The sequence below is a fragment of the Lepidochelys olivacea genome, assembly GCF_965140295.1.
Source record: "Lepidochelys olivacea isolate rLepOli2 genome assembly, chromosome: 16".
NCBI lineage: Eukaryota > Metazoa > Chordata > Testudines > Cheloniidae > Lepidochelys > Lepidochelys olivacea.
In genome coordinates, this window is record NC_140426.1 from 25105110 (window position 1) to 25132126 (window position 27017).

Below are 27017 nucleotides of genomic sequence, written 5' to 3' on the forward strand. Positions count from 1 at the left end.
TTGCTTCTGATTATAATACGCTGATTCACTAATCTATCGAAAAAAGTGAGTTTTCTAAAGTCAGTAAAAATCTAACAAATCTGGATGCTTTTCACTCTGCAGTACTTAAATGTATTTACAAGTATTTCTCTGTGTGTTACAGCCACTCTTCTGGTATCTGCTTCCAGTATTTTGGTAAAGAAAATAGACTAAAGGTTCAGTCAGAGAGAAAGGGAGACGAGTAGAAGATGATGCTAATGACCAAATCAACCTGTAAAAAGCAGCCTTGCTCTGACTGGAGCCCCAGTCATCAGCTGAGTGTCATGCAGGAAAGCTGGGAAGAGCTGTGGGAGGTTGGGGAGAGGTTGGCGAGCTGAAGACTGGCAGCATCATTGGTTTGAACAGGCCGTGATTGATTTGTCACCAGAGGCCCATTTGACTGGGTGAAAATCCCTTCTGATCTCAATCTCTCTCTGCCTCCCTACCTTCTCTGTCCCTCTTCTCTCTCTACACTTTGGAGCTGGCACTTGCAGGCTTGGCAAGGGGGCTCGGGTTGAGGCTGACACAGAACTGAAGGGTCGGAGGTCACTGCTGCTGAAGCCCTATAACGAGACGAGGGAGATCCTGGCTCTTCGTACCTTTCACTTTCTCAGTGTCGTCTTTCAGAACCTTAGAGGTTTACAATCCCCCAAAACACACACACACACAGATACACAAACACCCCACCACCACCACCACAGGCACAAAACTGCATCGCCCCTCTCTCTCTGTTTCTCACACACACACACACATTCTCTCCACTCCCCCTCCACCTTCCCATTATCTCTGGCTGAGAGAAACCTCTAGATCTACAACTATTAATTGCAAAAGACAACGAAAGGTAAGAAGGCATCAATTATCCAAAGGTGTTGTGATGTTATTTCAAGTCAATTGCAAATGTGTGAGAGGGGAAGATTTCGCCCCAGTGATTCCTGTCTGCTTGGCTGATAGGGACCGGAGCCGATTCCCTCCCAGAACTGCTGCAGCTATGCCTCAAACCACACACTTTCCTGAAGGAGCCACCAGCATGGGCCTTTCCGAAATCTCTCTTTATTTCATTCATTAAGGGCATTAGGCAAGTTGGAATTTGTATGAGGAGGATCCTATGGGAATACAGTCTCCGGGGTAGGTATTTTCATGACTTTCCACATCCTGAGGCTCTCTCTGTATCTCTTTCTTTCTCTCTTCCCGGTTAGATAGGGTTTTGGAGGGGACTGCACTCAGCTTCCAGTTAAATGAAATGAATTATTTGGAGCTGCAAATGTTGAGTGAGAAAATTTATTTCAGAGAAATGGCAATTACTCGCTAAGGAATTAACAGAACTTTCCAGCTACTTTTGTTAATGGACATTATTATTATTACTATTATTATTATTCCTACCTGGTTTAAGGTTCTTTCCCACACAAGTGTTTTTAATGACAATTGCATTCATTATTCAGGAAAAAGAGGTAGCAAACTGGGCAAGAGCAAAATAATATTAACCAAACAAAAGCATACTTATTAAGTGGGCTGTTGTATTTGTATAAAAGCAGGACAATCACAATACTCCAGCTCATTTCACTTGGCAAAGGGACATGGCACCAATTTTTTAACTTTAAAATAGTTTAATGAACATGAATGGAGAAATAATTTTTCTGTGTGTTTAGCAGTCTATAAAGAAGAGAGAAAGCTTTAACTTTGATCGCCACAATTAGTTCCCTGGGTATCTAGAGGGGAACAGGGCAACCCTGGGAGCCTCAGTTCTTTAGATACAAAAGCATTTAGATCGCTTTAGAGCAGTTAATCCTGAGACTGGCTAGGGTCCCTTTTGTTTTCTAACTCCATTGTGGGTTTTGTTCAGTTTTTTCTGTTCGCATGATTGACTGCCCAATGGATGCTAATTATCCAAATGTCGCTTCTGTCCTTTGAGTGACTTTCTATGTATTATGGGCAACTGTCATGCATTCTGTCATTCTATATCATATTACATGTATTATCATATGAAAATGGTACTCTGCATAAAGAAAGGTGTCTGAACCAGCAGATGCTGCAGATATTTAGAGGACTTGCTTAATTTGTATGGATTTCTTTAGAAAAATCGGTCAGAAAGCATTTAGGGGAAATTCAGAAATGGAAAGTTTATCAGGTAATTATTTTTGTCCTTTTGCTGTTTACATGATCATGTGTAAAACATTTACTATCTCCGCTTTCTGAAATCTGCAACCACCTTCATGCTATTGAACCAGGCAACCCATCTGTATTTATTAGAGTATGACAGCTTAAGCTAATTAAACTGATATCTGTCTGAAATAATAAGCCCAGAAAGTTAGAATAAATATTATGATTATGAGTAAAAAAGGCAGCTATGTAGCACAAACGTTATTTTTTTAATGATAATCTGAAATTTCTGTATGAAAAACACTGGATGTTGAATTACAAACAGTAGATATTAGAATTGCACAGAAATGATAAATTTTCACAGAAAATATTTTTCTATAGAATTTTATCTCTACATGACAATTAAGCAGGATCACAGTCTTGAGCTTTCATATTCATTTATTTTATATGTATGTGAACATATATGTTTTAAAAGATAGCAAGGGAAAGGATTTTATGACAATATTTCCACTAAAATAAACACACCTCTGTGTAACATGCATGCCAACACTTAACAGGAATGCAAGATTTATAACGATAGGGCTTTTTACACATACACTCTGGGGTCCATTGAATCCATAGACACATCCACACTTTCCTCTCCTAAAATGTTAGAACAGTATTTTATGTTTGCTATTGATAAAAAATATTATGGATACATATATAGTATTGTAATTAAGTATCTTGTGCATCAAATACATGAGCAATAAGTTTCCATCAATGATACAGTTAAATTATGGTGCATATAGTCTTTAAGAAACAAAAAAGATACTACAGAATGGCTTGCTCTGCTATACCAAGGTGCTTTGAATTTTTCCAATGATCAAATATACATGATCAAGCTGTGCTTGTTAGGGTACGAGGACCTCAAAACGGTCAATGGTTATTGATCAGACTGTTAAGTATTTGTGCACGATTCTTTATATCCCAAAAGATTCAGGGAAATGAACAGTAAGAAATTGCATTAGAGTCTACCTTTGTTTGACACAGATGTATGAAAATAGTGGATTCATTGCCAAACCGATTGGAAAATGTGTGCTGTATATTATTACACAAGAACACCAAATACTGAGGTTACAATTTCATCTTTTCTACTGTCATTGGTAAATTATAAACAGCAATTTCAAAATTTAGGACATAGTTTTTGTATAACATAAATGCTGAATAATTGATAAGAGCAGATTTACACAGGAAAAACAGAGATGCAATCATAGCTTATCTGATGGCCCTCACACCTTTCCTTGCATTTTGAATTATGCCACAATATATTTCTTTAACTGCACTTGCAATAATATTGGTGTAATAGAATAGATGATAACAGAATTCTTTATTTCTGTCACTACTATAGAATATCAAACCATAGACAAATCCAGCTATTTTCATTTGTTCTGGTAAAAACCAAAAAACAAAAAAATCCTGTTTAGGTTTTTTTTTATAAGAGGTTCTAATTAGATACTTTTTGTTAGTAGATCTGTATATTTGGCAAGTAAACCAGAATATTTAAAGTTGTCCTTTTGTGTTTCTTAATAATTTATATTATGTCCAATAGATAGCTAAAATGTCTTCAAAAATGTATAATTTTGTATCATTTTTTTGGTTTTGGTTTTTAATTTACTGTAGCTAAAAAATTTGTTTTGCAAACCAAATTATTCCACATGGTAAAAGAGAGAGCCTAATGTGTAATTCTTGTAAAATCATATAAGAGGTCTACTTTGAGTTTTATTATGCTGTAAATTAAGTAAATTGACAATCCCTATTCTGCATACAGAAATCTTGTAAGATAAAGTTATTATATATAAAGAAAACTAATGAACCTAAAAATAATGCTCACAAATATTCAGCTTTGAATAAGTCTCAGTATTTCTGTGTCTGTATATATAAACACGCACCTATTTTTTATAAATTTTTTATTTAACATAGAGATATGTTACGTATATGCACATATAAACACACAAATCTATAGCTACAGATTTATATATACAGAAACTGCAACTTATGGAAATATTAACAGTGTACACATTGAATATATCCCGCATATTTTCAATCATTTTCATATTTGGTATATGTAAACATAGCTTAATATTTTTCCAAATTCAAATGACACAAAAAATAACCAGCCCCACTTGTACTTATATGAAAACTTCAGATAGCATAAACTTAGCAAAATGTCACTGATTGCTTGGAAATGGCCTTTCACCTTATTGTGTCTGAACTGCCACTTAATTAATCTGTGCTTGTTTGAGAGCTGACAATGTTCAAGATAAGCAGTATATTGAAGAAAGCACATAACATTTTAAAGGATGCACTATATTCATTTTTTTTAGTGACAGAACTTGAATGAATAATTTCTTTTTACTTAAATAAATATGTCTATAAGATGATCTCATTTTTTTCAGTTTTCTCCTTAGTTCTCCATTATAATTTATTGCTATTGCACATATTTACTTACATATGATATCTGTATCAGCCTTTCCATTTGTACTTTTGTCCGCTCTAATCGCCCGCATTAGTTTTGTAAAGTTTGCATCTGGTTTCCCTACCTGCTTGCTGTATTTTGAAACTGTTTTTCTAAGACATATGGTGGGCATTTGGTTAGTCCAGATAAAGGTTTTTAGTGACAAAATATTGACTGGATTTGGTGTTCACTTATGAAGAATGACATTATTTCCACAGACATCTCAGCCATATACAGGGAATAGTTAATTAATTAAAGGACCTGCTAATTGCTACTTGAGTCACAGTGCAGAGCTGATGAAGAGCGCTTGGTACAAGGTTAGGTTCTCTGTTTTAAAGAACATTTTAAATTAAAAGATCTCTTTAAAGTACATCCTAAAATTTTTTACATTTTTCTTCTGGTTCCTATATCTGGTTCACACTCAAGTGTTCAATTGATCTTCAATTAATGATAATATATAGTCAGGATTCTTCAGCTGGGATAGATTGATGGGAAGCTTTGTTTCATTTGGTGCAGGTGGCACTGTTTAATAAGCACAAGAAAGGGTGAATAATGTAGTGTTTGCAAAGAGAAATAAATGCAAAATCTAGATTTGCAATTAGAGCAGTTCAGAGAAATAGAGAATAAATATTAAATGGCCAGATATCTTGCAAATTTCAAATGAAGTAGTAATCAGTATCTGATTGCAAACTGCCATTTTAATTTATGAATGTTTAAACGTACTGCTTTAAAGTAAATTTGGCGAGCAAGTGTGCTTGCATGAAGCCCACACATTTCATATCTGACATGCACCATAGTTCTCATTTTAAAACACATTGTATGAATTTTTTCTTTGATACTGAAATATAAATTGAGTTCTAAAATCTCAAGTATAAAATCAACACATACTCGAACAATTAGCTTCTGCATTATATTGTAAAGCATCTCAAGCTTTATTTTTATTTAGTCAGGTTAATTATTTATGAGAAAAATTATCCTACAGAAAATCAAAGTATGAAAACTTGCACACCATTGTTCATAATTTAATGGCAAGGGGCTTGCTAATGATTTTCACACATGCAAAAATAAAGTAAAATAAAGTTGCTGATATTTAGGTTTTTTTTAATTAATATAGTGACAAAAACCTGGCCAGGTAGAATCCTTGAAAATGAAAAGCTTGAAAGGACAGATATTGCACATCAAAAAATAAAAACAAGTAGATGTCATTGGAGATGACAAATGACAGAGAAAAGAGAAATGATGTTTGATTTTTAAAAACAGACAAACTTGATTTCCAATGTGTGTCTGCCAGGTAAGAGGATACTGTTATGAACTGATTAACGAAAGAATGTGAATGTTTTAGGCATTTCAGCAACATTTCTGCATCTAAAAATTTCAACTGTAGACAGATTTTCCCACAGACAATTCCCCCCTACTGCTAACTTCTCAAATACACCTATAAAATACAAAATGTTCCCAATCACAACCAATGAAGGAGACTTCCTTACATTAAATGAGTCTAATATTGTGTTAGGAATCTGAAGTACTTTCTGATGAGGTTAAATTTGGTTGTAAAACTGAAAGGAATATACTCAGCTCATCTCTCTAAATATTTGTAGCTGGGTACAAGGTTTAGTTAGCAACTAAGTAAAATACGGACTGAGTCATATTCTTAGTCTCTGATTATTCCGAAGAGGCAGTGCTAGTGGAGTCTTTCACTACAAACCCTATTTTTGTTATGCAGCCGTGTTTACCAAATCCATAATACACCCAATCAGGGCAGCCCCCAAAACATCTAGGATTGGTTGATATGGAACTTGTAAAATGTTTATGAGAGAGTGTTTGCCTGGCAATGCAGCTCTTGGTGCCCTGCTGTCAGAGTAGAATTACTGATACTATTACATAGTGAAAAAGGGCAGTGGGGGAGGGCAGGAACTTTCCCATCTAAACTCTTTATGTGCATTTAGACACAAGAGTTTTCAGTGAGACAAAATACCTTCACCGCTTTGTTAAAACAAAATCTGTCTGTTTATGATAAGCAAGAAGTGTATGCCTATGAAGAATTTTACTGCAGTCATTTGAGCCTTAACTGTACAGTCTTATAAAGTAACCAGATTAGCAAAATGGCAATTAAAGAATTTAGAAGTATTCCGGACAAGATTTTAAATAGATTAACAGTAAGGAGCAGTTGCAGCAGAGACATCTTGTTGCAATATTTACTTTTATAACATACATGGACTCCCATATCCTCTGCATGATATTTAACTTGTATGATCTAGGAACTATGTATTTTGTTAAAATCATACTACTTCAAGTGTTATTTAATGACAGATGCATGATGATTCAGGATAGAAGATTTAAAGACATCAACAGAAAGCTATATTCCCTAAAATAATAATCCATTATTTATCTAAAATACATAACCATTGACCTACCCATTTGTATTTCCTTTACTGATTCACTGTAATAAAAATGAAGATTTTGTCATCACTTTGGGAAACTGTGCCAAACACCTTAAAACACCTGTCACATGCCAACTTCATTCCTCTCCTCAGGGAGTAGATACATCTGGAATCATAATCACAGATAAAGCCTTGACAAAATTGCACATGAGCCCAGCCCCTCTCCCTAACATCTACCTTTTCATCACATTTAATACAATATTAATATCGGTTACTAAAAAGGCTTACAACCTTTACATTTCTGACATATCATGTTCAAACCTATATTTCACACTTCTTGTTTCTGTTTTAAGTTCAGTACACTTAACAGGACTCTGGAGAGAAGATCATGTGGTTGAAGATTCCCCTCCCTCTCTGTATTTTCCACTGAACGCATCCGATGAAGTGAGCTGTAGCTCACAAAAACTTATGCTCAAATAAATTTGTTAATCTCTAAGGTGCCACAAGTACTCCTTTTCTTTTTCTGAAAACAGACTTACACAGCTGCTACTCTGAAACCCTCCATCTCTGACACCTATAAAGGCGTTTTCAGAATTGTTCAAATACCTACGGTCCTATAAACTAAAAATCTAAGACTAAGTATATCTTATTTAGGTCTGAGATATGTGTGTGTATATGTACACACACACACACAGTTACATGGTTGTATTTATTTCTGAAGCCAATTGCCTGTATCAATGACAAAGCAATTTGTATATAACATCTGGGTAAATCATCCTCAATATTTTCCTTAGAAACATTGTTTATTCTTCTTGCAAATCAGGCAAATATAATTAGCTAATTTTATAGAGTAATAGTTATCTGATCTTATTTATCAATGATTGACAGTTTTCCAAATCAGAATAAAACACATTCTTTGCTGATCATCTTCTGGCAAGTGGGCTGCTTGCATGGTCTTAAACTAGGTGTATTGCTGAGACACAGCAAGGGAGCTCATTCAGATTGGAGCAAATGGTGAGATTATAGATCCAAGAAATGCTACCCTGCCCCAAAGATGCTGGGTTTAGATCATATTTAGTTGCTGAGTTCCTGGAATGGTATTTTTTGCCACGTGCTAATATAAAACATTGATCCACTGGGGTTACAAACAAATGCAATTGGAGAGGTTTGTAGAATTTTCATTTATTACTACGCTTGTAATTAATACCATGCTGAAATATCTCAGGCAGCTCACTGTATTGCTTTGTTCATGTTAGACTGGTGACAGCAATACATTTCGATACATAATTAACAGTTTAGAAAGGCAATAAAATTTTTAAAAATCTCCAGCAAATGTAATAGACATCTCTTAAGCAAAGGGCATTTAAATAGGTTGCCAGTTATTCTCTCAACATCTTTATGAGTGAAAAAAATATACACTCTGAAATATTCCTGAGACAAACCACTTTAATAAGCAAGAAATATAATTTCCTATGACTCATACACCAGGCTGCACTAGCTGGATAAGGATAGTGATGGTGTAGCAAAGAAACAGCAACATAAAATGTGCTTCACTCTGGAAAGTTAAAACACCTTTACAAATACATTCATTTACAGTTTAGGGTGATGTTAATATCTGTCCTATTTTTAAATAGTCTGATGTCTTTAATAGGATTATACCACTATTCTCTTTTCCTTTAAAATGACCCACAGTGTCTCACTTGTTACACAATAAGAATAAAACGTGATAGATGAATGGAGTAATCATTTCATTGAATCATTTCAAGTCTGTCTGGAAAGCAACTGAATCTGAAGCATGTTAGTCTTTCTCCAGTGACTGAGGGAGATGCAGAGCTGGGCTCCACTTGCTGTCAAGAAGAAAACTGTCTCACATTTTAGGAGAACAGCATCATTGCCTATAAAAATGAAGAAGAGACAAAATAAATAAAACCAGTTAATGTTGTAGTTAACTTGCAAATCAAGTAAATCTGTTGGTACAGTATTTTAGAAATAAACGATAACAGCATCACACCAAACACACATTTCTGAACATATAAGACTTTTCATTTTGATTTAATGGTATATCAGCGTCAACTATTGCCTTCTTTGCTGGTACACACTTCCTGATGCCTACTGTGAATGGTGCCCATATTTACAACTGAGTAAGATGATTAATTACACCTTGTCAATCACGGTGCATGAAGACATAACACCACAGCAGACAATGAAGAAGATGCCTGAAGCTGCAATTACGTTTTAATTCATAGTTTATTGTATGTCCCGTATATTGCAGTCTAATAACCGTATGGGGCATCAAAAACATATGAGATATCAATCACTCTGCCCCCTGCTCTCTCATGTTTATATTATTCTACAGCCTTTAATTTGCCATAAATAGTTAGTTGTTTTCTGAGCTTTCTTCTATTTTTTCTTACCTTCAGTTTCCATTTATCTTTTATTCGCATTATCTTTATCCAACAGCTATTAAGTATGGATGCAAGTTTGCAGCTCACTTAAATTCTGTAACAGACAACCTGAAACCCAGCAATTAGCAAAGACAGCTTAGACTTGTGTCCCTTTGTTGAAGGAGGCGTTGAGTTCTTTTGTTCTGATTTAGTCACGGTAGCTGGGTAGAAGCTGGTACCTCATTATGTGGTTGGTCTGTTTAGCTGGTAGGTAGCAGATGGTACTGGAGATGACGTTACCAGAGAGAGGCAGGGTAGAGAAACTCAAGACCTGTGATTTGTTCACCTGTCACCTACTACAAAATACAGGTTAAGGGACTTTATTATTAGCTTCACTTTTTTTAAAAATGAATAATTTCCCATTTCAAAAGAGACCCTATTTGATTTTAAAAGATGATTTGTATTACAGTGATTTTTCCTCTGTTCATTATTCGAGAATATCCTGCTTTTTATTCTGAACAATGTAAATGTCATTCATATGTCAGTATGTACACTAGCAGCTTTGTGTTTACAATCTATTACTTTCCTTGTTGTATTCTAGTAGCAAGGGTTGGATGCCTTCTTGTGTTTGTATATCACTTAAGAAGATAATCAGAGATAGTAGCCTATGAACTGGATGTCACTGCCATACCTTTTCAATCATATCACTTCTGTTATTGTTTCCAGCCGCTAATTCAATATAATTATATGAAATATAATCTTTTAGAGATAATTAGCAATGTCTGAAGCCTGGCATTAAGTAGAAGAGGCTATGACCTGTTTCAGCTATAAATATATTTAGAACATGTGCAATAACTTCTGTATTATAGAATTAAACTTGTAGGAAGAAATCTAAGGAAAATACAGTATATAGATTCAGAACACATACAGCAAGCTACCTATGTAAAAGTAATGCAGTTGTGTTCCGTGACAAGACATAGTATTATGCAAACAGTACTGTGTGTAACTTTTTACCTGAGTTGTTTTCCCCCTGTACACTATTAAATGGAGGCAAACCACCCATCGTAGAGAATACTAGTGAGGTCTTGCATGTTGATTAGTTGAGAAGGGATAAATAAAGTGTGGAAAAGAGAAAAAGCCACACAGCCTGTTACTATCAACATGTATGGTGATTCGTCTGTCCATATACATTATAATAAAAATAATAATACATATATATATATAATGGAGTGAAAGAAACAACAGGAATATGAAAACACAAAATAAACTACAGATTGTCAAGAGAAATACTGTACAAATCTGATCATTCTGTTTCATTTTCTAATCAGAATTAAAATACCAGTTTCTGTTGTTTCCAAGCACTGATAACTTTGGCACATTCTCTGGATATATCCCACAGATGCCAGATTAGCCTGCGTTCTGCACGACTCCTCAAGGGCTCTTGAGGTTTTTCTATATAAATCTCTGTGAGGCATAATATGCTGACAACACCTTGTTCCTCACTCTGAGGTGAAAATGTATTTAACCAGTTGAAACTATTCAAAGGGAAAGGTAGCAGTGAGTAAAGTGTATTATAAAGATGTCAAGAAATACATAAAATCAAGAAAGAAATAAAAGGAATAATTCCAACTGTAGCTAAATGTAGCCTTCTTCACTTTATTACACCTGTAAGAGGCAGACCACTACTATTGCTAACAATAATAATGAAAGAATAAATAGTAGTAATAATTTTACTCCATCTGTAAGATGCCAACCACTACTGCTAATAATAAAAACATGTAATAAGTTTTACTCATAGGTCCCAAGTAAATTCTGGGATCTCATAAATAAATTAAGATTTACTTTCCAACCTAATCCCTTTGCTAACATAATTAAAACACTGATATTTGACCTCAGAACATTAAACCTTCCATGCCATCCATCTTCTTGGAGAATATTTAGAAATCTTGAAAGGTTTCCTGTTGCATTTCCTTCGTTTTTTTCTGGGGGATTCCTTGATGTCTTTGACTTAAATTGGGAAGAGGCTTCTCTGGCCTAGTTTTCTTAAAGTTTGCTTGGAAGTAAGAGAAGTGAGAAGGATCAGTTTGTGGGAGACTCCTTGAAGTTTAATGGCACCAATGACAATAGTCTAGCTATGACTATGTTTAAGAAGCAGGGTGAATAATGTTGGTTGCATTCAATGAATTTTAAATATTTCAGATCAGATGATCTGAGTGTAAACCCTTCCTTGGCCTCCTGAGCCTCCTGCCTTGGAGCAGTTCACTCTGATATATCCCGCTTGCAGCAGCCAGTGTAACAGATAAATCATTTAGTGTTGCCAGTTAGTTAATGTGAGTCTTCTTACCGATGCTGATCTGAGTTTGAGTGGCTGCTGTTTCTCTGCTCCAAGCACTCTCTCTTCTGGGTGCGCCGGGCAAGGCAGCACTGGATCTGCAGCAAAGAATAGGATCCCTGCCCGGTATCTGGGCCCCCACGTGCTCAGATGTTAGTGACCTAGAGGGACGGGTCTGAAGAGGATGGGAAGCATTATTTTTCTTTTTTTTGCAAAAGTGGGAAAATAGCAGCAAAGCCTCAACAGCATGAAAACTCCAGCTCTCCCCCCCCCCCGCACCCCACCCTGGCCATGCCTCTCCCGTCTCCACTCCGCGCCTCCATCCCGAGCACACGCGGCCTGGGCCAGGAGCTTTGCAGCCAATGAGGGCGGGCCAGGACATGATGTCAGAGGGGCTGTAGAAAAGGCGCGGAGCCTTGCGCTGGGCTGGGACTGCAGAAGCGCCTCTCGCACTTCAAGGGATTGCGCCGAGCGGCAGCAGCTCCCCCCCCGCCCCAATTACTCACGCGGCGCCGCCACAAACTTATGTTCCTGGGAACAGCAGGGCGCCACAGCCGCTCCTGGGGTGCACGGGCCAGGGGGCTGTGGGGAGACGGGGGCTGCAGAGCGCCCATCCCCACTGGTGGCCGTCCCACTCTTCACACCCCCCTCCCCCGGGTTTCCCTTTCCCAATGAGATCCAGGGGGTTGGGGGAGGAGCGGGGAAAGGAGCAAACTTTGCCCCGGAGCTGCGCCTGCTGCTAGCCCTCTGGACTGTGAGTGCCCAGCCTTGGCATCTGCCCCAGCTCCCCGCGGCAGCAGCCTGCTCCTCTCCGGCTGCTGCTCCCCTGCCCCCGGCGCTCTCCTCGTTGGCTCTGCACGGTGCAATGTAGGGGGTTGTCGTTATTTTCTCATTTATTTTGCACAGAAGATGGCTTAATTGTTTGTATTAAACCCCCAACCTGCCCAGCCTTCTGCCAGCTGGGCCAGCGCTGAGTGCCTGGGACTGCTCCGGGGGCGATGAGCCCTGCTCTGAAGAAGCCTCCTAGAGGGATGTGACGGGGCCACGCAACGGACTAGATCCAAGCCCTGAAGCCTGCAACACCAACAACCCTCCTGCCCCCTCCCCCCAACCGTCCCTGCCCCCTCACCCCCCTGAAGTCCTCGGATCGGAGCCTGCGCTGAGCTCCGGAGAGCTTGGCTGGGTGGCAAGTCCGGAGCCCGACGAGAGACGGGGCGGCCGTGCTAGATGCATGGGGGAGGGCTCCGGTTAATGCAAGTGCTGGGCTCCTGCAGGGACCCCGACAATTGTCAGCTGCAGCCGCAACTCGGGGCCTCCTCCTCCGCGATGCTTTTCCACAGCCTGTCCGGCTCAGAGATGCACGGGGTCATCGATGAGATGGACCGGAGAGCCAAGAGCGAAGCGCCAGCCATCAGCTCGGCTATAGACAGGGGAGAGACCGAAACGGTAGGAGGCGAGAGAGCGGGCGAGATACCCCCTCGACTCCCTAAAAATAACGAACCCCATAACGCCTTCCCTGAACAATAATAAATAGGGGGAAACGTAGGCAAGAATAATAACTAAGACGCCTAAATAGGAACAAAAAATAAGCATAAACGCACCTAAAAACTGTGAAATAAAATCGAGGGGCTATGCATGTATCCGATCATGATGGTTAATAATAACAATGACAGTATTGGAGGGATGAACTGAAAGGCACTGCCCTTGCGAGAACAGGAATAAAGCAGCCGCAGCCTTTTGGAAGAGCCCAGGAATTCCTCCTCCCTCCCTGCCCACAGCCTGTCTGGCCTTCTCCGAAAGTTTTTGGGAAGAGGGCGACATGTAGTTAACGTTTTGGTGAAGCCAGATTTAGGGAGAAGGGAAAGCACCCTGTCTGCAAAAGGAAAACCACAAGCACCAAAGGATCTCTGTCTCTCTGTTTTTCCCAGATGGGATGAATTCGTTGAGACAGTCACTACTACGCGTCTAGTTGCAATGTTACAATCCGTTATTATTGCTACTACCGCCACTGCTATCCTAATAATAACAAATATAATCTGCTCTCGCTACATTGCGACAAACGTAGAAGACGAATTTTAATTATTACGAACGAAGACACAAATTTTTCCCTTCTAAAATATTTTTCAAGGGCTCATTTTGTATTTGGTGATTTATAATATTTATGTATTCTTACGTTTATGTAGTGGAATAGTTACTGCTAAATAAAATAATGTATTCCTTCTAAATGACGTTAACTAACTTAAAATCAAACGAAGAGATTTTCAATTCCTTCAACATTTAGAGGTCTCCTCTTTTTTTTATTAAATAGGAATGAGAACTCTTGCTCGGCAAAAAGATCCGTATTTAGGTCAAATACCCCTCTTCCTATAGAGCTGATATGGCCATGTGCACGAGAAAAGCCTTCCGAATTTGTTTTTAAGTTTCTCCATGTTGTATTATTTTTGTCAGCATTGTGTAGAAAATAACTGCCAATTAGTATGGTTAAGGCTGAAATAACGGCTATAAAGAGAGCCTTCCTCCTGGTTTCTGCCCTAAATATTTTTAGTTTTCTTTTGAAAAGTTTGATTTCTTTTTCCCCTGCAGGTAAACAGTGTTTGAATTAGACAATTGGTTTCTCTTGGCATAATTGTTATGACATTTATATATGTAAGCCACCGTGTGTGTGTGTGTGTATGTAAAAGTAAAATATTATAAACAGTGGCTTAGACTATTAACTTCTTAAGCACCATTCTTGGGTCCCCAAATATTCATGTCACTGGAAGGACAAAGCAGAAAAATACTGTTTTATTTAAACTGGCTTTACAGGAAGCTGCTTTTGCTTGTAAAACGATCACTAATCAGGGTTCGGTTAACTCTTTAAAGACATAAACAGTGGAGCTGTGTGGACAGCAGACCATACATTGCTATACTTTCATATAAATCTAAATTCAGAGACTGGAGTCATTGAAATATAGGCATTTGGGCTATTCACAAAGGATTTATGTGGCTTGTACAAGTGTAGTTGGGCTACTGGATAGTTCTAGTATATTTTGAGACATTCTCTTCATTATCTCTCTATTCTCTTGTTCCCCTTTTAGCTGTCTTCTTTCTTTTTGCATTGCGCACCAGTTTAAGATGCTGAAGGGGGAAAATTATATCAGTCAAATCTGTTTTTTTTCCACAATAAGTAAATGTCTAGGGAGGTTTAGGTGCCATGTGCATAGCAAAAGAAGAGGGAAATGTACAAAAGCCAGTTGCAAGGTCGGCCATAAATAGTGCTTCGCATTTTATCTTGAATATTATTTTAGGATCCAGGATAAAACAAATAAGGATGTTTTCCTATTGGTTTCAATGGTTTCCACCATTATTTTCTCACTGCTTAGTGGAAGTTGGTTAGTTGCTTTTTTTTTAAGGAAGTTTCGATTTGGGTTGTGATCTGATACTAAACTATTAAATTATATAGGGGGTTACATTTCGTTTATTGCTTCCAGCTTTATCCTGGTATAACGTAAAATGCTAAAATAACCTAAAATGCTCTGCTCCGGGTTCTTTCCCCTGTTTTCTGGATTGCACATTTCAGACGATGTGGTGGTTTGGATAAAGCGTTCTACGCTTTGAATTTAGTAATGTTCCTCTCCTCCGCAGCTCTGTTGACTCATCTGTGTAGTGCTTTGGGCTGGAATGCATTTTGTTTGGAATCAATTTGCAGAGAGCTCTTTCCATAACTCTGTAAGTGCCAGGATCTGTAATTCATCATATATATATATATATATATATATATATACACAGAGATATATATACACACACACATATATATATATACACACTCAGCCTTTACTATACACTCTCCGTGTCGCCACTATGTAAATATTCAGGTATAGATATCTCAAATTAACTGTCTGCAATCTGCCCTGCTGTATGATTATTGTGACTGTTAGTTTGCACTGCAGCACCCTTTTCGTTTGCTCTGGGGCTGGCCGATCCAGTCCATATAGACCATTTATTAGATTTAACCCGGATGGCCTTCCCCCTCACCCTGTAATATGTCCTTCTCGCATCCTATCCCCTCTGCCAACAACCACGTCCCTTCGCTTGGGATAGGGGGCAGATATTTTAAGCCTTGGAAATCTTAAGGAAACTTCACTTTCCCAGGGCAGGAGAAGCAGGTCAGGATGGCAGGGGCTGGACTCCTCGGAGCCTCCTTTTCCCTGGTCTCTCTATTAAGCCCCCTGGAGTGGAAGAGGAGAAGCCCAGCCCTGATGGTAACTGGGCTAGGGGGAGGGGGGGTTAGTGGTGCAGGAGGGTTTCTCCCTCTGTCACTAACTGTCTGCAATTGTTTTCCCCCCAGCAGACCATGCCTTCCATCAGCAGTGACCGGGCTGCCCTGTGCGCCGGCTGCGGGGGAAAGATCTCCGACCGTTATTACCTCCTGGCAGTGGATAAACAGTGGCACATGCGCTGCCTGAAGTGCTGTGAATGTAAACTCAACCTGGAGTCCGAGCTCACATGCTTCAGTAAGGACGGCAGCATCTACTGCAAGGAGGATTATTACAGGTAAGGACTGCCCCTCCCCCAGTGCAGGGAGCGGGGGAGGGCTCTGATACCCCCCCCCCCACCAAATCCAACCCCACTGCAAACTGCAGAAGAGGGGTACTGGGCAGACCCTCCCGGCGGGGCAGGCTATGGGCTCCCTGAGCGTCTCCATCCAGAGGGGGGGTAATGAGGTAGGCAAGACAGGCTGCAGGCTTCGGGGGGAATGGGCCAATATCTGGGCACGAAACCCACTCAGCGAAGCTGCCAGCAAGGCGGGCTGGGGACACGTGCCCCCTCCCTCGGTGCCCTGCACGCTTTGCGGCAAAACGAAACAACTGAGGAGAAATACAGCTTCGCTTTCTTCTCAACCCTTGGCAATTAATATTAAGATAATAGTAATCATGACAATGAATTAACGCACCTCCAGTATGACTTTAAATGCACACAGGGCCCCCCCTCCCCCAGGTAAAGGGGGTATGGCATTGAGCCCCAGCTGCAGGGAGCCAGCCTTGGAGAAGGGTCTAAGGAGCGTCGCCAGCCAGGGTGGACGGAGTGGCAGGCTCTGGGGATAACTTGGTTCCGTTTTCAAAGAAGGGCGGGAAATGTTAGTTGCGAGGATATTTCTCCATTTAGTACGCGGGGTTTCCGTGAAGAAGCTGTGATGGTGCCGGGCGATTCGAGCTGGAAAATGCCGAATTTCTCCCCTGGCACCCAAGCTGAGGGTCAGACCCAGTTCCCGTCCTGTTGGCTCGGGTCTCCCGAGCAGCCCCAGCAGAAGAGGTTCCCTGTTGCCCCACGGCCCGGGGGGCGAGCGGGGTTCGCTGCATTGTCTCTGCAGAAGTGAGGCGGGGTGGCAGGCTGAGTGTAAAGTACGGTTGTTGCTCGATGGGAAGCAGAAATGGATGCCCAGCGAACCAGAGCCCTCATGAGCCAGGCAGAGGTGCCCCCCGGGACTGGCCTGGCAGAGCCATAGCTGGTTTTACGGCTTTCCACGGCTTGAATGTCTTAAGAGTTTAGGGCACTGGAAGACAAAGGCCACGTTGCAAACTTTACTGCCTTGTTCACCGATCCTTGCTCATCCAGGGGTCGGGGTCTGGAGCCCAGCCTGCTCTGAATAAAGCCTTCTGGCCGGAGAAGAGAAACATCTTTAAGCTTTTACCGGCGAATGGCAGAGGGGGGTAGTGAGGAGATCCGTGATTAAAAAGGGGAATTGCGGTTCTCATTTGTTTCCTGTCGCGGTTCTGTTTTGCAGGAGGTTTTCGGTGCAGCGATGTGCGAGGTGTCACTTGGGGATCTCCGCCTCCGAAATGGTCATGAGGGCCAGGGATTTGGTATATCACTTAAACTGCTTTACTTGCACCACCTGCAACAAGATGCTGACCACCGGCGACCACTTTGGCATGAAGGACAATCTGGTGTACTGCCGCCTCCACTTCGAGACTCTCATCCAGGGGGAGTACCAGGTGCATTTCAATCACTCGGATGTAGCCGCTGGGAAGGGCCCAGCCCTGGGAGCGGGCTCTGCCAATACTTTGGGACTGCCTTATTACAACGGCGTGGGGACTGTCCAGAAGGGGCGACCCAGGAAAAGGAAGAGCCCAGGGCCTGGGGCAGATTTGGCAGCTTACAATGCAGGTAAGAGACCCCTCCCCGCCAAGAATAATGCTGATGGTTTGTTTCTGTTCCCCTTTAAGGGGGTTTCTCCTTATTTTAGCTTAAATTGGTAATAATAGTTTAGCTGCAGCATAATTATTGAGATCAAGTGCTGTCAAACTGCAATTACAGAAGCTATGTTAGCATTTTTCACTTCAGTTGGAAATAAAATGTTTTGAAGCAAGGTCATCTGGTTAAGGGGGGGGGGGAAAGGGAGACGAGTGTAGCTTGAAATAAAATCTGGAAACCAGATATTGTAAATTAGCACTTCAGAGAGCTGTGAATTTCCTTTAGTAGTTAGTTCTTAAAGGCTGCTGTTGGGTGAATTATTCTGCCACTGCTGAGTTCTTGCACCAAAGACTTTGGTAAAGAGGAGGGTAAAAAACAAAACAAAACACATCAACATGGTGATGTCACTGAGAACTGAACAGGAAGGAAGATGGGGCTGTGCTGGAACTCTGGTGTGGGGGTACAGCGTTTTTATGTTTAGGCACATGGGTAGCGCAATCTGGTGGTCTGAGGAATTGTCTTTAGAAAGCAGGTGTTTGCAGGCAAGCCCTGGACTGTTTGCCCGGTGACCAGTTTGACTGGAGTTTTGTTCATCAACTGTGAATTATAGAAGTCTCAAAGAACTAAAAAATCACTATTCTGACCATGTACTAGCCTCAAGTTACAACTCCCCTGCTCCAAATTTGAGATCAGCAGCAAGGACAAGGGGTCGCAGGAACAGACCTGGGTCCCGGGACAAGCTTGTGTCTTTGCAAAAACCCCTGGCTCTCCAGTTCTTTAAATTTCAATAGCTAATATCCCAGATTGTTTCCCTTCACCTCAGTGTTGTAATTTTACAGGCAGAGGCATTCTAATTGGCTGCCCAACCTATCAAAGAAAATTCTTTCTTTCCTTTACTCTTCCTATAATGTATATTTGTGGCCTGTATATAACAGAAATGTTAAAATTATTTTATCTTCCTGTTTTTGTGGATCCAGGATGAGATAGAAAAGGGTTTGTGCAGAGGAAAAGATTTAGATCTCAGTTCTATTAGAAGTGTTTCCAGCAGATGTGTTGGGAACACGGTTTTCTCTGGACACAAATCTCTGGAAACTCTGAGATCAAGTGTCCAACAGATGTTTGTAAAACAGGGGAGACACTGAAGAAGAGTCAGCATTTGCCAGTTTTTTCAGTAGTGCTGCCCCTCTTTCGCAGCCCTTGAATCCTTCAGTCCTGCTTGGCAGACTGTAATTCTGTCTGGTCTGACGTTCATACATGACCTGGGAGTGGGGGTGTGGTGCAGTTTTGCCTTGAACTTTTTGGGGAGATGGGACCCTCAGGCAAACGTATGGGTTGCTGCTGTTTGTTGCAAACTCCCTCTCTCGTAAATCTCTGGAATATGCTGCTCTGGGCAGCGCTTTACTTTCTACTACTCAATATTAGAAAAATAGAAGAAATAAATCAAGAAAAACTTGTGTATGGCAGCGCAGTGTATGGCTTTGTGAAAATCTCATCTGCTAGAGATCTCGCAGCCCTGTAGATTGTGCGCTTTTTGAAAATCGGGGGCAGGGGGAGTGGAGAATGCGGCTAAGGCTGCGCCTATTTTGCGCGCAACTTGGATGGGAACAATGGGGATGGATGTGCAAAAATTACTTGTTTGGCCTGAAAATAACGAGGAGGAAAGGCGCAACTTTAACTGGCAAACAGGTTTCAGGAACTGTTTGCCACTTGGAATTTGTTTAACCGATTGCTGTATAATTTGGAAAATGTACACAAGTCAATGGGCGTGCCATTGGAGAGATTTGGGAAGGAAAAGTCCTTCTATGCTTTGAAAAGTGTATATGGCGTTTTCCTCAGATTCATTCCGAGCTTTAAAATATATAGAAAACACGAGTTTCACGTTTAAAATGGTATCCTTTTAGGAGGTATTAGCCTAAATTGTCCTTCCGCTGTCTCCCTATGTAGGGCAGATATTCAGATTCAGAGGACCAGTAAACCGAACCGTCAGCATCTGTCCTGGATAGGTGCGCAGCCTGAAAAAGCATTATAGCTCCTTGACTTCTTAAACTCACCACTTTTATTTGCAATTATTTTTTATTCCTTTTCAAAATAATTACTCTCCGGTTTTTATTTTATTTTTTATTTCTGCGTTGATTGTGAAACTGCAGATTAAACAACCTTCCCTGGGAAGGCTTTATCTTCTTTTGCTAAACAATTTTATGATTAAAACAAAATCTCTTAACTGAAGTGACTATAAAGGAAGTAGATTCTGGAAATCTACCCATTTTGTCCTTTGCTTTAAAATGAAACAAGTAACGGATTGCAAAGTGTACGACTTCGCAAGTTTTAAAAGAAAACGTGTTTTAACGTGTGTGTGTGACTGCTTTCCACTTTGAGAGATGCACTAGAAATGAACAATATTTGTCATCCCCTCTTTCTTTTTCTTGCCAATTGGGGTTTGTGTATACTACATCGCATTCTTTTAAAAATAAAACCACACACATGAATTTGGGGAGGAGAGGGGAGAGACACCTAAAACCTGATCGCAGTTTAGAAATAAACTATTTGGTAAACTGCAGTTATTTCATCTGTAGCATAAATTGGATTGACTCTTTTTTCCACTCAAACAAGACCCAGTTTGCAGGGGGGTGGAATGGTTGAAGGATTTTAGATGTGGATAGAGCCTGACAAGTGGAAAATAGCTTAGAAGGAAGCCGGAACTTCAAAAAGATTTTTTTCCCTTTCTTTTTCTTCTTCTTCTTTTCCTTTTTTTTCCTGGTAAGTGGTAAGAGTTGCTCCTATGATCATAATTTTTTCTATCACTTGTTGGAATGGAGTTTGAGAGGGTTTTTAGGTCAGTAAATCAATGGCTGAAAGCTTGCTGAACCCAGGAGCACCTGTAAAGAATTCTGAATAAAATACTCCCTTTGTGAATTGGACCCCGAACCTCCCACAGCCTGGAATATTTTATTCATTCATATCTAGTCTCCCTTTAACGTGAAGACACTGAAATATCCTTAGAAATGATAGATGTACTGTGCATACCAAGGGCCCCACAGACTGATAAAATGCACAATCTTTGCGAAGAGCAGAGTCCCACATTAAGAAATATTTTCTTCCTTTACTAGCTGGACTCTGGAGGATATAAAGTCTATCAATAGGAAGGTGGTTAAATATATAGCGCAGACATAAATCTCGGGTTGGGGAAACAATGGGAGAGGACAGCTATTCCTGAGAAAGGTGTGCACATGTGAAAAAGTTTTTTTTTTCTTTTCTGTTTGTTTGGTTAGTAATGTAAAACGGAAAAGGCTTTTGAGCTAGGTTAAAGCGGTAACTGTTATCCCTAGATTCGCTTTGGTTGGACTTCCGCAGCGCTAGAGTTCGTTTATTTCCTTTCACTATCGAACAAGCATTAAAATAATAAATGTAGAGATTGCGAGGTGTTTTGATGAATCCAGGCAACAACGAAAGAGTCTTTTGCTCTTACCTCCCTGTCCCCCCTACCTCAATCCCCAACAAGATTCGGGGGAGTTAGGAGTGTCTCTGGCGCTGGCTCTCTCTGTTATCAACCAAAAGTTTCACTGGAAAGACAAATAAACCAGCAAACAAATAAAATAAAAAGCATGTAAAGTTTTTGAATAATTTGTTCGATCTCTTTTATTCTAATTTCTCCCATCGCTTTTCTTCCCTCTGCACAAAAATCAAACCACAAATGACAAATTAAAGAAAGATTTCTCCCAGCCACTGAAATGACAAAGCCTGACAAACTGGAGATTCTCAAGCGCGAACGTTTTCCAGGAGGTTAGTGAGAAAAAACACACTCTCCTCCCCGGCGGATGGGCTTCGTACGCTCAGGCTTGGCTTGGGGTTATTTTTAAAGTATTTTGTTTATTGTATTTAGTCCGAAAAAAGTCCGTCAAATACGTAACTGCAGGTACAACTTTGGGGAGCCTGCGTTGCTGGGGCTAGCACCTGGGACACGATCCCTGAAGCGGGCCCTTCCAACGGGAGATTACAGCTACGGACGAGGAATCTCCCCCAGGGACCCCAAAGGGGGCTGGGGACCTGCTGCGCGCTTCCTGGAGAGCCAGGGCGCGGCTTGCGCGCCCGGCTCCCGCTGAATTCCGCCTATTTCCCAAGGAGGCCTCTTAGGAGTGGAACGGGACCAAACCCAATGTGGTCCCAGCAAAGAGGGAACTAATGGGGATTTCCCTCCTGCGCTGCTACCCGGGGACCTGGGGAAGGCTGGGCGGCCCGGCCGGAGGCTGCTTGTGCGCACACCGGGGCCAGGGCTAGGTGGGAGGAGAGTGTGAGGGGATAGATGGGGACAGAGGGAGGTCAGCGCTGGAAGGGGAGGGGAGACGCTGCAGGGACTCTGCTTTGCTTCCAGCCCATGACCCCGGCCCGGGCAGCCCCAGCCTGGCCCTAAGCGGGCGGCGCGGCGCTGGACTTGGAGGGAGGCTGGCCGCGGTAATCACCAGCGCAGGGAATTACTGAGCGCTCGCACCAGCAATTTAGCTTCATTCAGTTGGCTTAATTGAGAGGAAAAACCCTTCCCGAGCCAGCCCCTCCAGGAGGCGGGCCCGGACACCGCCCCAGCCGCAGCCCCCACAGGGGGCTCAAATCCCCCTTTCCTCCCTGCTGGGGCACCCCTTGCACACACGTACACCGGGAGCCCTGATCAACCCCTCACTCCCTCCTCTTGCAGACCATGGCCCCTCTCCCAGAGAAACTTCCCCTGCTGTAGGCCTGTCCCTTCTGGGCCCTCCTCCGGACCCCTTTGTTCTCTCCTCTCCCCCCATTTTAGGCCTGTCCCCTCTGCTCCTCCCTCTCTTTCCCCCAACATACAGCTAGTCCGGCAGCTACTCCGATTTTGAGCCTCTTTCTCCCCCTAGAGGAGTCACACAGGTTGCAATTCACTGGGGTTTGCACCGAGACCTCACGAGGTGCCCTTTGGTTCTGGTAAGAGGAGAGATAAGATCCCTTCCCTGCTCTTGCATCTGCCACTGTCGTGTTCACAGCTCTGCTTCTGAGGTCTAGGGAGGGATCCTGGGATTGTTTCGCTAAGTGAGACTGTGAAGGAATGTGAACCAGACAGAGCCCTGAGCTTTCTTTCTAGCTGGCAGGTTGCGGGAGGGATACAAAGTTCGCTCCACTCTTTGTAATCTCCCCCGCCCCCAAGACAGCTCCTGTCTCCTGTGTTCCCAAAAGCTCTGCTTGAGATTTCAAGGCTGAGGAAGAAGCTCCTGGGTCCCCTACTCTGAAACCTCACAGATGTGGTCTCCCCCTACTCCGTGCACACAGACGTGGGGAGGGACACACACTCCCTGTGCCAAGTGCCCCAGATTCCTCCTCCCGAGCACAGAAGTTGGATCCAAATCCCCCTTTTTTGTTCCAGTTGCTATTAAGGACCCAAGAGTCCGTCCCCCACTCTGGTGTAGGTGAGAGATCCAACCCACTCCATGTCCCAGGTGATATGAGTCAGTGGAGGATTCGCATCTTTTTACCCCCCACAAGGATACAAAACCCTTCCACAGACCTACCTCAGACAACAAACAGTGCGGCTGCTGCTGTCTTCCAGGTGGGAAAAGCGGCAGGTCACTAAGCCACTGAGAGGGGAGAGCTGATGCCTCCACCACATGTCTCTTATCTCATCATTCTCTTGACACCAAGATTTGGTTTGCTTTTTCCTTTTGGTGTTTAACGTGTCAAACATTATCTGCAAAAGTAAAGAGGAAATTTCCTCAAAGGAAGTGCTTCTGCCCCTTGCATCCAGCAGCACATTGAACATTAGTGCAAGGTTTGTTTTGAACCCCAGCTGGTGGGATCTAAGCACCAGGGTGGCATAGGAAAGATCTTTCTGTGTTTCCTTCTTCAAATATAGTTTATAATAACAATACCTTCTTTCTTTGTTCCCTGTCATCCTTGTACCAGGCAGTTTGCTGCATTAATATGTGGAGTACATTCTGTTCCTTAGCACCAAATTCCAATGTTTTTGGCATAGATCATCAGGCTCAAATAGCTGGCAAAACTGCCTGAGCTGGTTTAATGGGGGGAGTGTAGGACTAGTCATTACTCAGAGTGGCCAGCCAGAGATTCATAGGGAGGGGGATATGATGGCCAGCATGAATGTGGTTCGGTGGCTGGTGGAGGTGCTGAGAGGGAGGGCACAGTGGATAGCTTGGGCTAAGTGTGCATTCTGGGAGCTAAAAAGGGACTCAGTGCCCATCTGGGTTTCTTTGATCCCCAAAGTGGGAACCAAGCACTAGTCTCATTCATTTAAGGCTTTCCCATTTGACTGGCATTTCACTGAATTCCATTTCTGAACTTGTCTCATGGCAGGAAGCCCTCAGCTTGCAGTTGAGAGGAAACCTGGAATTTGGATTGTCTAACAAATCCTCTGTGAGATACACAGGGAGGGCACACAAAGAACAGGAGCAAAAGTGTCTAAAAAGGAGATGGGGTGCATAGGGAGTATCTACAGGATTATTTCTTTGCACTGAGGTATTCTATAGGAGACCCCCTGCTCTCCCCATCCCCATGAAAATTCCCCTCTGCCCACTGAGTATCTTTTTACCCACACCCTGGGAGGGAATCCAGATTCTGGGCCCACTGAGTATCTTTTTACCCACACCCTGGGAGGGAATCCAGATTCTGGGAGAGTCATGTATAATTTTTGGCCGAATACAATAGACTGATTTAAAGATGGAATCCTAAGTACCACACCCCAATATGAATGGCTATTGGCACTAATCAGAAATGTCTATCTCAGGCTAAGCATCACGGGGGGTATCCATCCAGCTGGCATAACAAGAGTAAGCAACAGCCACCCCCATGCACTTCTAACTTCTGTTGTGCCATTTCCTTTTTTTTAAAGGAGACAATAGTTCTGCAGGCCCCAAATGGGACATTTTTGTTTTTATTTTGTTTGGGGACTGGGTGAGTAGGGAGAAGAGGTAGGGAAGTAAATGATGAGAAACAAGTTATAATACACATGGGATATTTTCAAAGAGCAAATGATTCAGTGTCTAACTGAGGCTTGAAGGCAAGCTGGGATTTTGTTCTGAGAGGATTTAGAATTGCTATTATTTATATTGGACCACAAACATACATAGCTTTTTACAGAACATGTTAAAAAACAGGGTCCTCAGTCTCACGCTGTCTGCAATCCTGGGGTTTGCTCCACTGGAGAGTGCAGAGCCCATATCATGCAATGAAAGGAAAACAGGTTTTGGTTCTTCAGAAAATAATTTGATGTTTTTCATAATCAGTCACTGACTTGTCACCTCTGGGAGATTAGAAAAGATTTAGGATGATGCTCATGGGTCTTTTCCATCTCTAATTTCTATGAGTGAATTTCTACAATTCTGTGAGTGAATATCTTTAAACAACAATAATAAATAATGTATTATGTTACCTTTTTTCATAGCACCCATTTCCCTGAGCAATATAATTTTAAATAATCTTCTTCCCACCATTATTTGAGGAGGAGAATGTAACTATGAGGGAGACTGAAGTACAAAGGGTGACTCCATGTTTGGCAACCAGACTTCAGTACCCAACGAAGCCAGAAGAAGATTCTAAAGTGTTCCATTCAGCTTAATAAGTGCAGCATTCTGCTGTCTCCTTTTGTGTCTCCTTTTCCCTCAAATTCAGGTGCTGTCAGTTTTTCCATGAGAAAATCAAATTTAAAACTCAGCAGAAAAAATGCCCCTCATTGCTGAAACTTGGCATGAGGTTAGCCTGGAAAGGATTTATATATATGGCTAGTTATTTAAATTATAGGAGTCTAAAAAACACTGAGAGAAGTTTTGAGGTTTCGGATGCTTTTTACATGTCTGTGAGACAAACCTGCCTTTGTTTTTCAAACTGAAATTTTTCAAGCCTTATTCCATAATGTGTCCTGGGCTTTAAAAGTCTGAAATGCTGAAGTTTTCAAAGCAATCACTGTACCTGCTGTACCTGCTGACTAATTGTACCTGCTGACTAATTGCTTTCTATAATGTTTGAATATATTTATTATTATTGGTACAAAAGACACACATGCATATTATGAACATTTTGTTAAATTTGTTTCCACACCGGATTTTTAAAGTTTGTATTTATTCTATGGAACTGAACAGCTCCAATTTGATAAATAAACTGTATTTGAAATAAGGCCATAGCTATCTGCTACATTACATTGTATTGGATCAGTAATGATGGACTATTTTAAAAACCTGTGTGTAGATGTTTGGACAGCTGGATCAATAATTCACATTTTATGGCTCCCAAGATACATATTTATCTGTTTTTTTTGAGCCATTTTGGTAGAGTGGATGAATAATTATCAAGGGAGAGTATAAAATGAAGATTACAGGGATTTTTTCCCTGTTTTAACACAAAACTTTTTAAAAAAACTGAAAAAGGGGATTGCGGGTACCTGAGCACAGAGGGGTGAATTAATGACAAAACATCAGAACAGATTTCCAGGCGTATCACTGAATTTTCTTGTGGGTTTAGTCTTGATCCTTAATGTTATTTTAAGAGGATTTTTTGTGGTTTACTGTATGCATGTATAAAATCAAAATAATACCTTTGGCTTATGAGAATATTTTGCTTGGCGTGCAACTTTTAGTGCTATTTGGTAATTATCGTAATGTTCCTTTGCTCCTAAACATTCTTTGCAAGACTTGTTACTGATTTTTCCAGATCTATCCGGCAGCCTTGTTAAATGATCTCAAATGGATACGTGGAAAATTGATTCTTTGAACCACTATTTTTAAAGAGATTTTGTTTTTAATGAAATATAAATATACAGAGAATAGTTTTTAAAATGTATATTTTTGATTTGGCGCACTACTGACATATTTTAACAGGCTTATTTCTTTAACTAGTCAAATTATAGTTGTAATTTTCTGTCTGTACACACAAACTTTACTCCTTTAACAGTGTTTTATTTAATGGTCTCTCTTGTATTCTACAGGGTTTAGCTTGATGGAGGAAATAATTATAATTTTAACTAGTCTGTTCCATCAAGATTTAAGTGGACTCTATTTAGCAGCTGTCTGTGTACAGTACAATGCAATTTATCGTGATACAAAGTGCATTAAAACACTTTACAGAGTTGAGGACAGCTACTGTCCTACAGACAGAAAGTCATGGAATGGATGTGTGGA

General features: G+C 41.2%; 1 protein-coding gene and 1 long non-coding RNA gene across 8 annotated transcripts in view; one reads left to right on the forward strand and one right to left on the reverse strand.

Moving 5' to 3' along the window:
- The first annotated feature begins 463 nt into the window (after positions 1-463).
- Positions 464-27017, forward strand: part of LHX2 (LIM homeobox 2) — a 37709-nt gene continuing 11155 nt past the window's right edge. The window contains exons 1-3 of one of the 6 annotated variants that reach the window (XM_084649877.1): positions 464-859; positions 16034-16239; positions 17471-17853. In XM_084649877.1, coding sequence (XP_084506003.1) covers positions 16040-16239; positions 17471-17853 — 583 coding nt within the window. In that variant the 5' untranslated portion in view covers positions 464-859; positions 16034-16039. Of the gene's footprint in view, positions 860-12151; positions 13153-15351; positions 15415-15844; positions 15948-16033; positions 16240-17470; positions 17854-27017 lie in introns of those variants that run through there. The other 5 variants (XM_084649878.1, XM_084649873.1, XM_084649874.1 and 2 more) reach the window with 5 other exon arrangements.
- Positions 8168-11956, reverse strand: LOC311531961. 2 transcript variants are annotated; one of them, XR_014714312.1, is made up of 3 exons: positions 11719-11956; positions 9405-9730; positions 8168-8885 (listed from the first exon to the last, which is right to left on the reverse strand). It is a non-coding gene; the product is annotated as an uncharacterized lncRNA (long non-coding RNA). The 2 variants fall into 2 exon arrangements; XR_014714313.1 differs by having other exon boundaries at positions 11266-11956.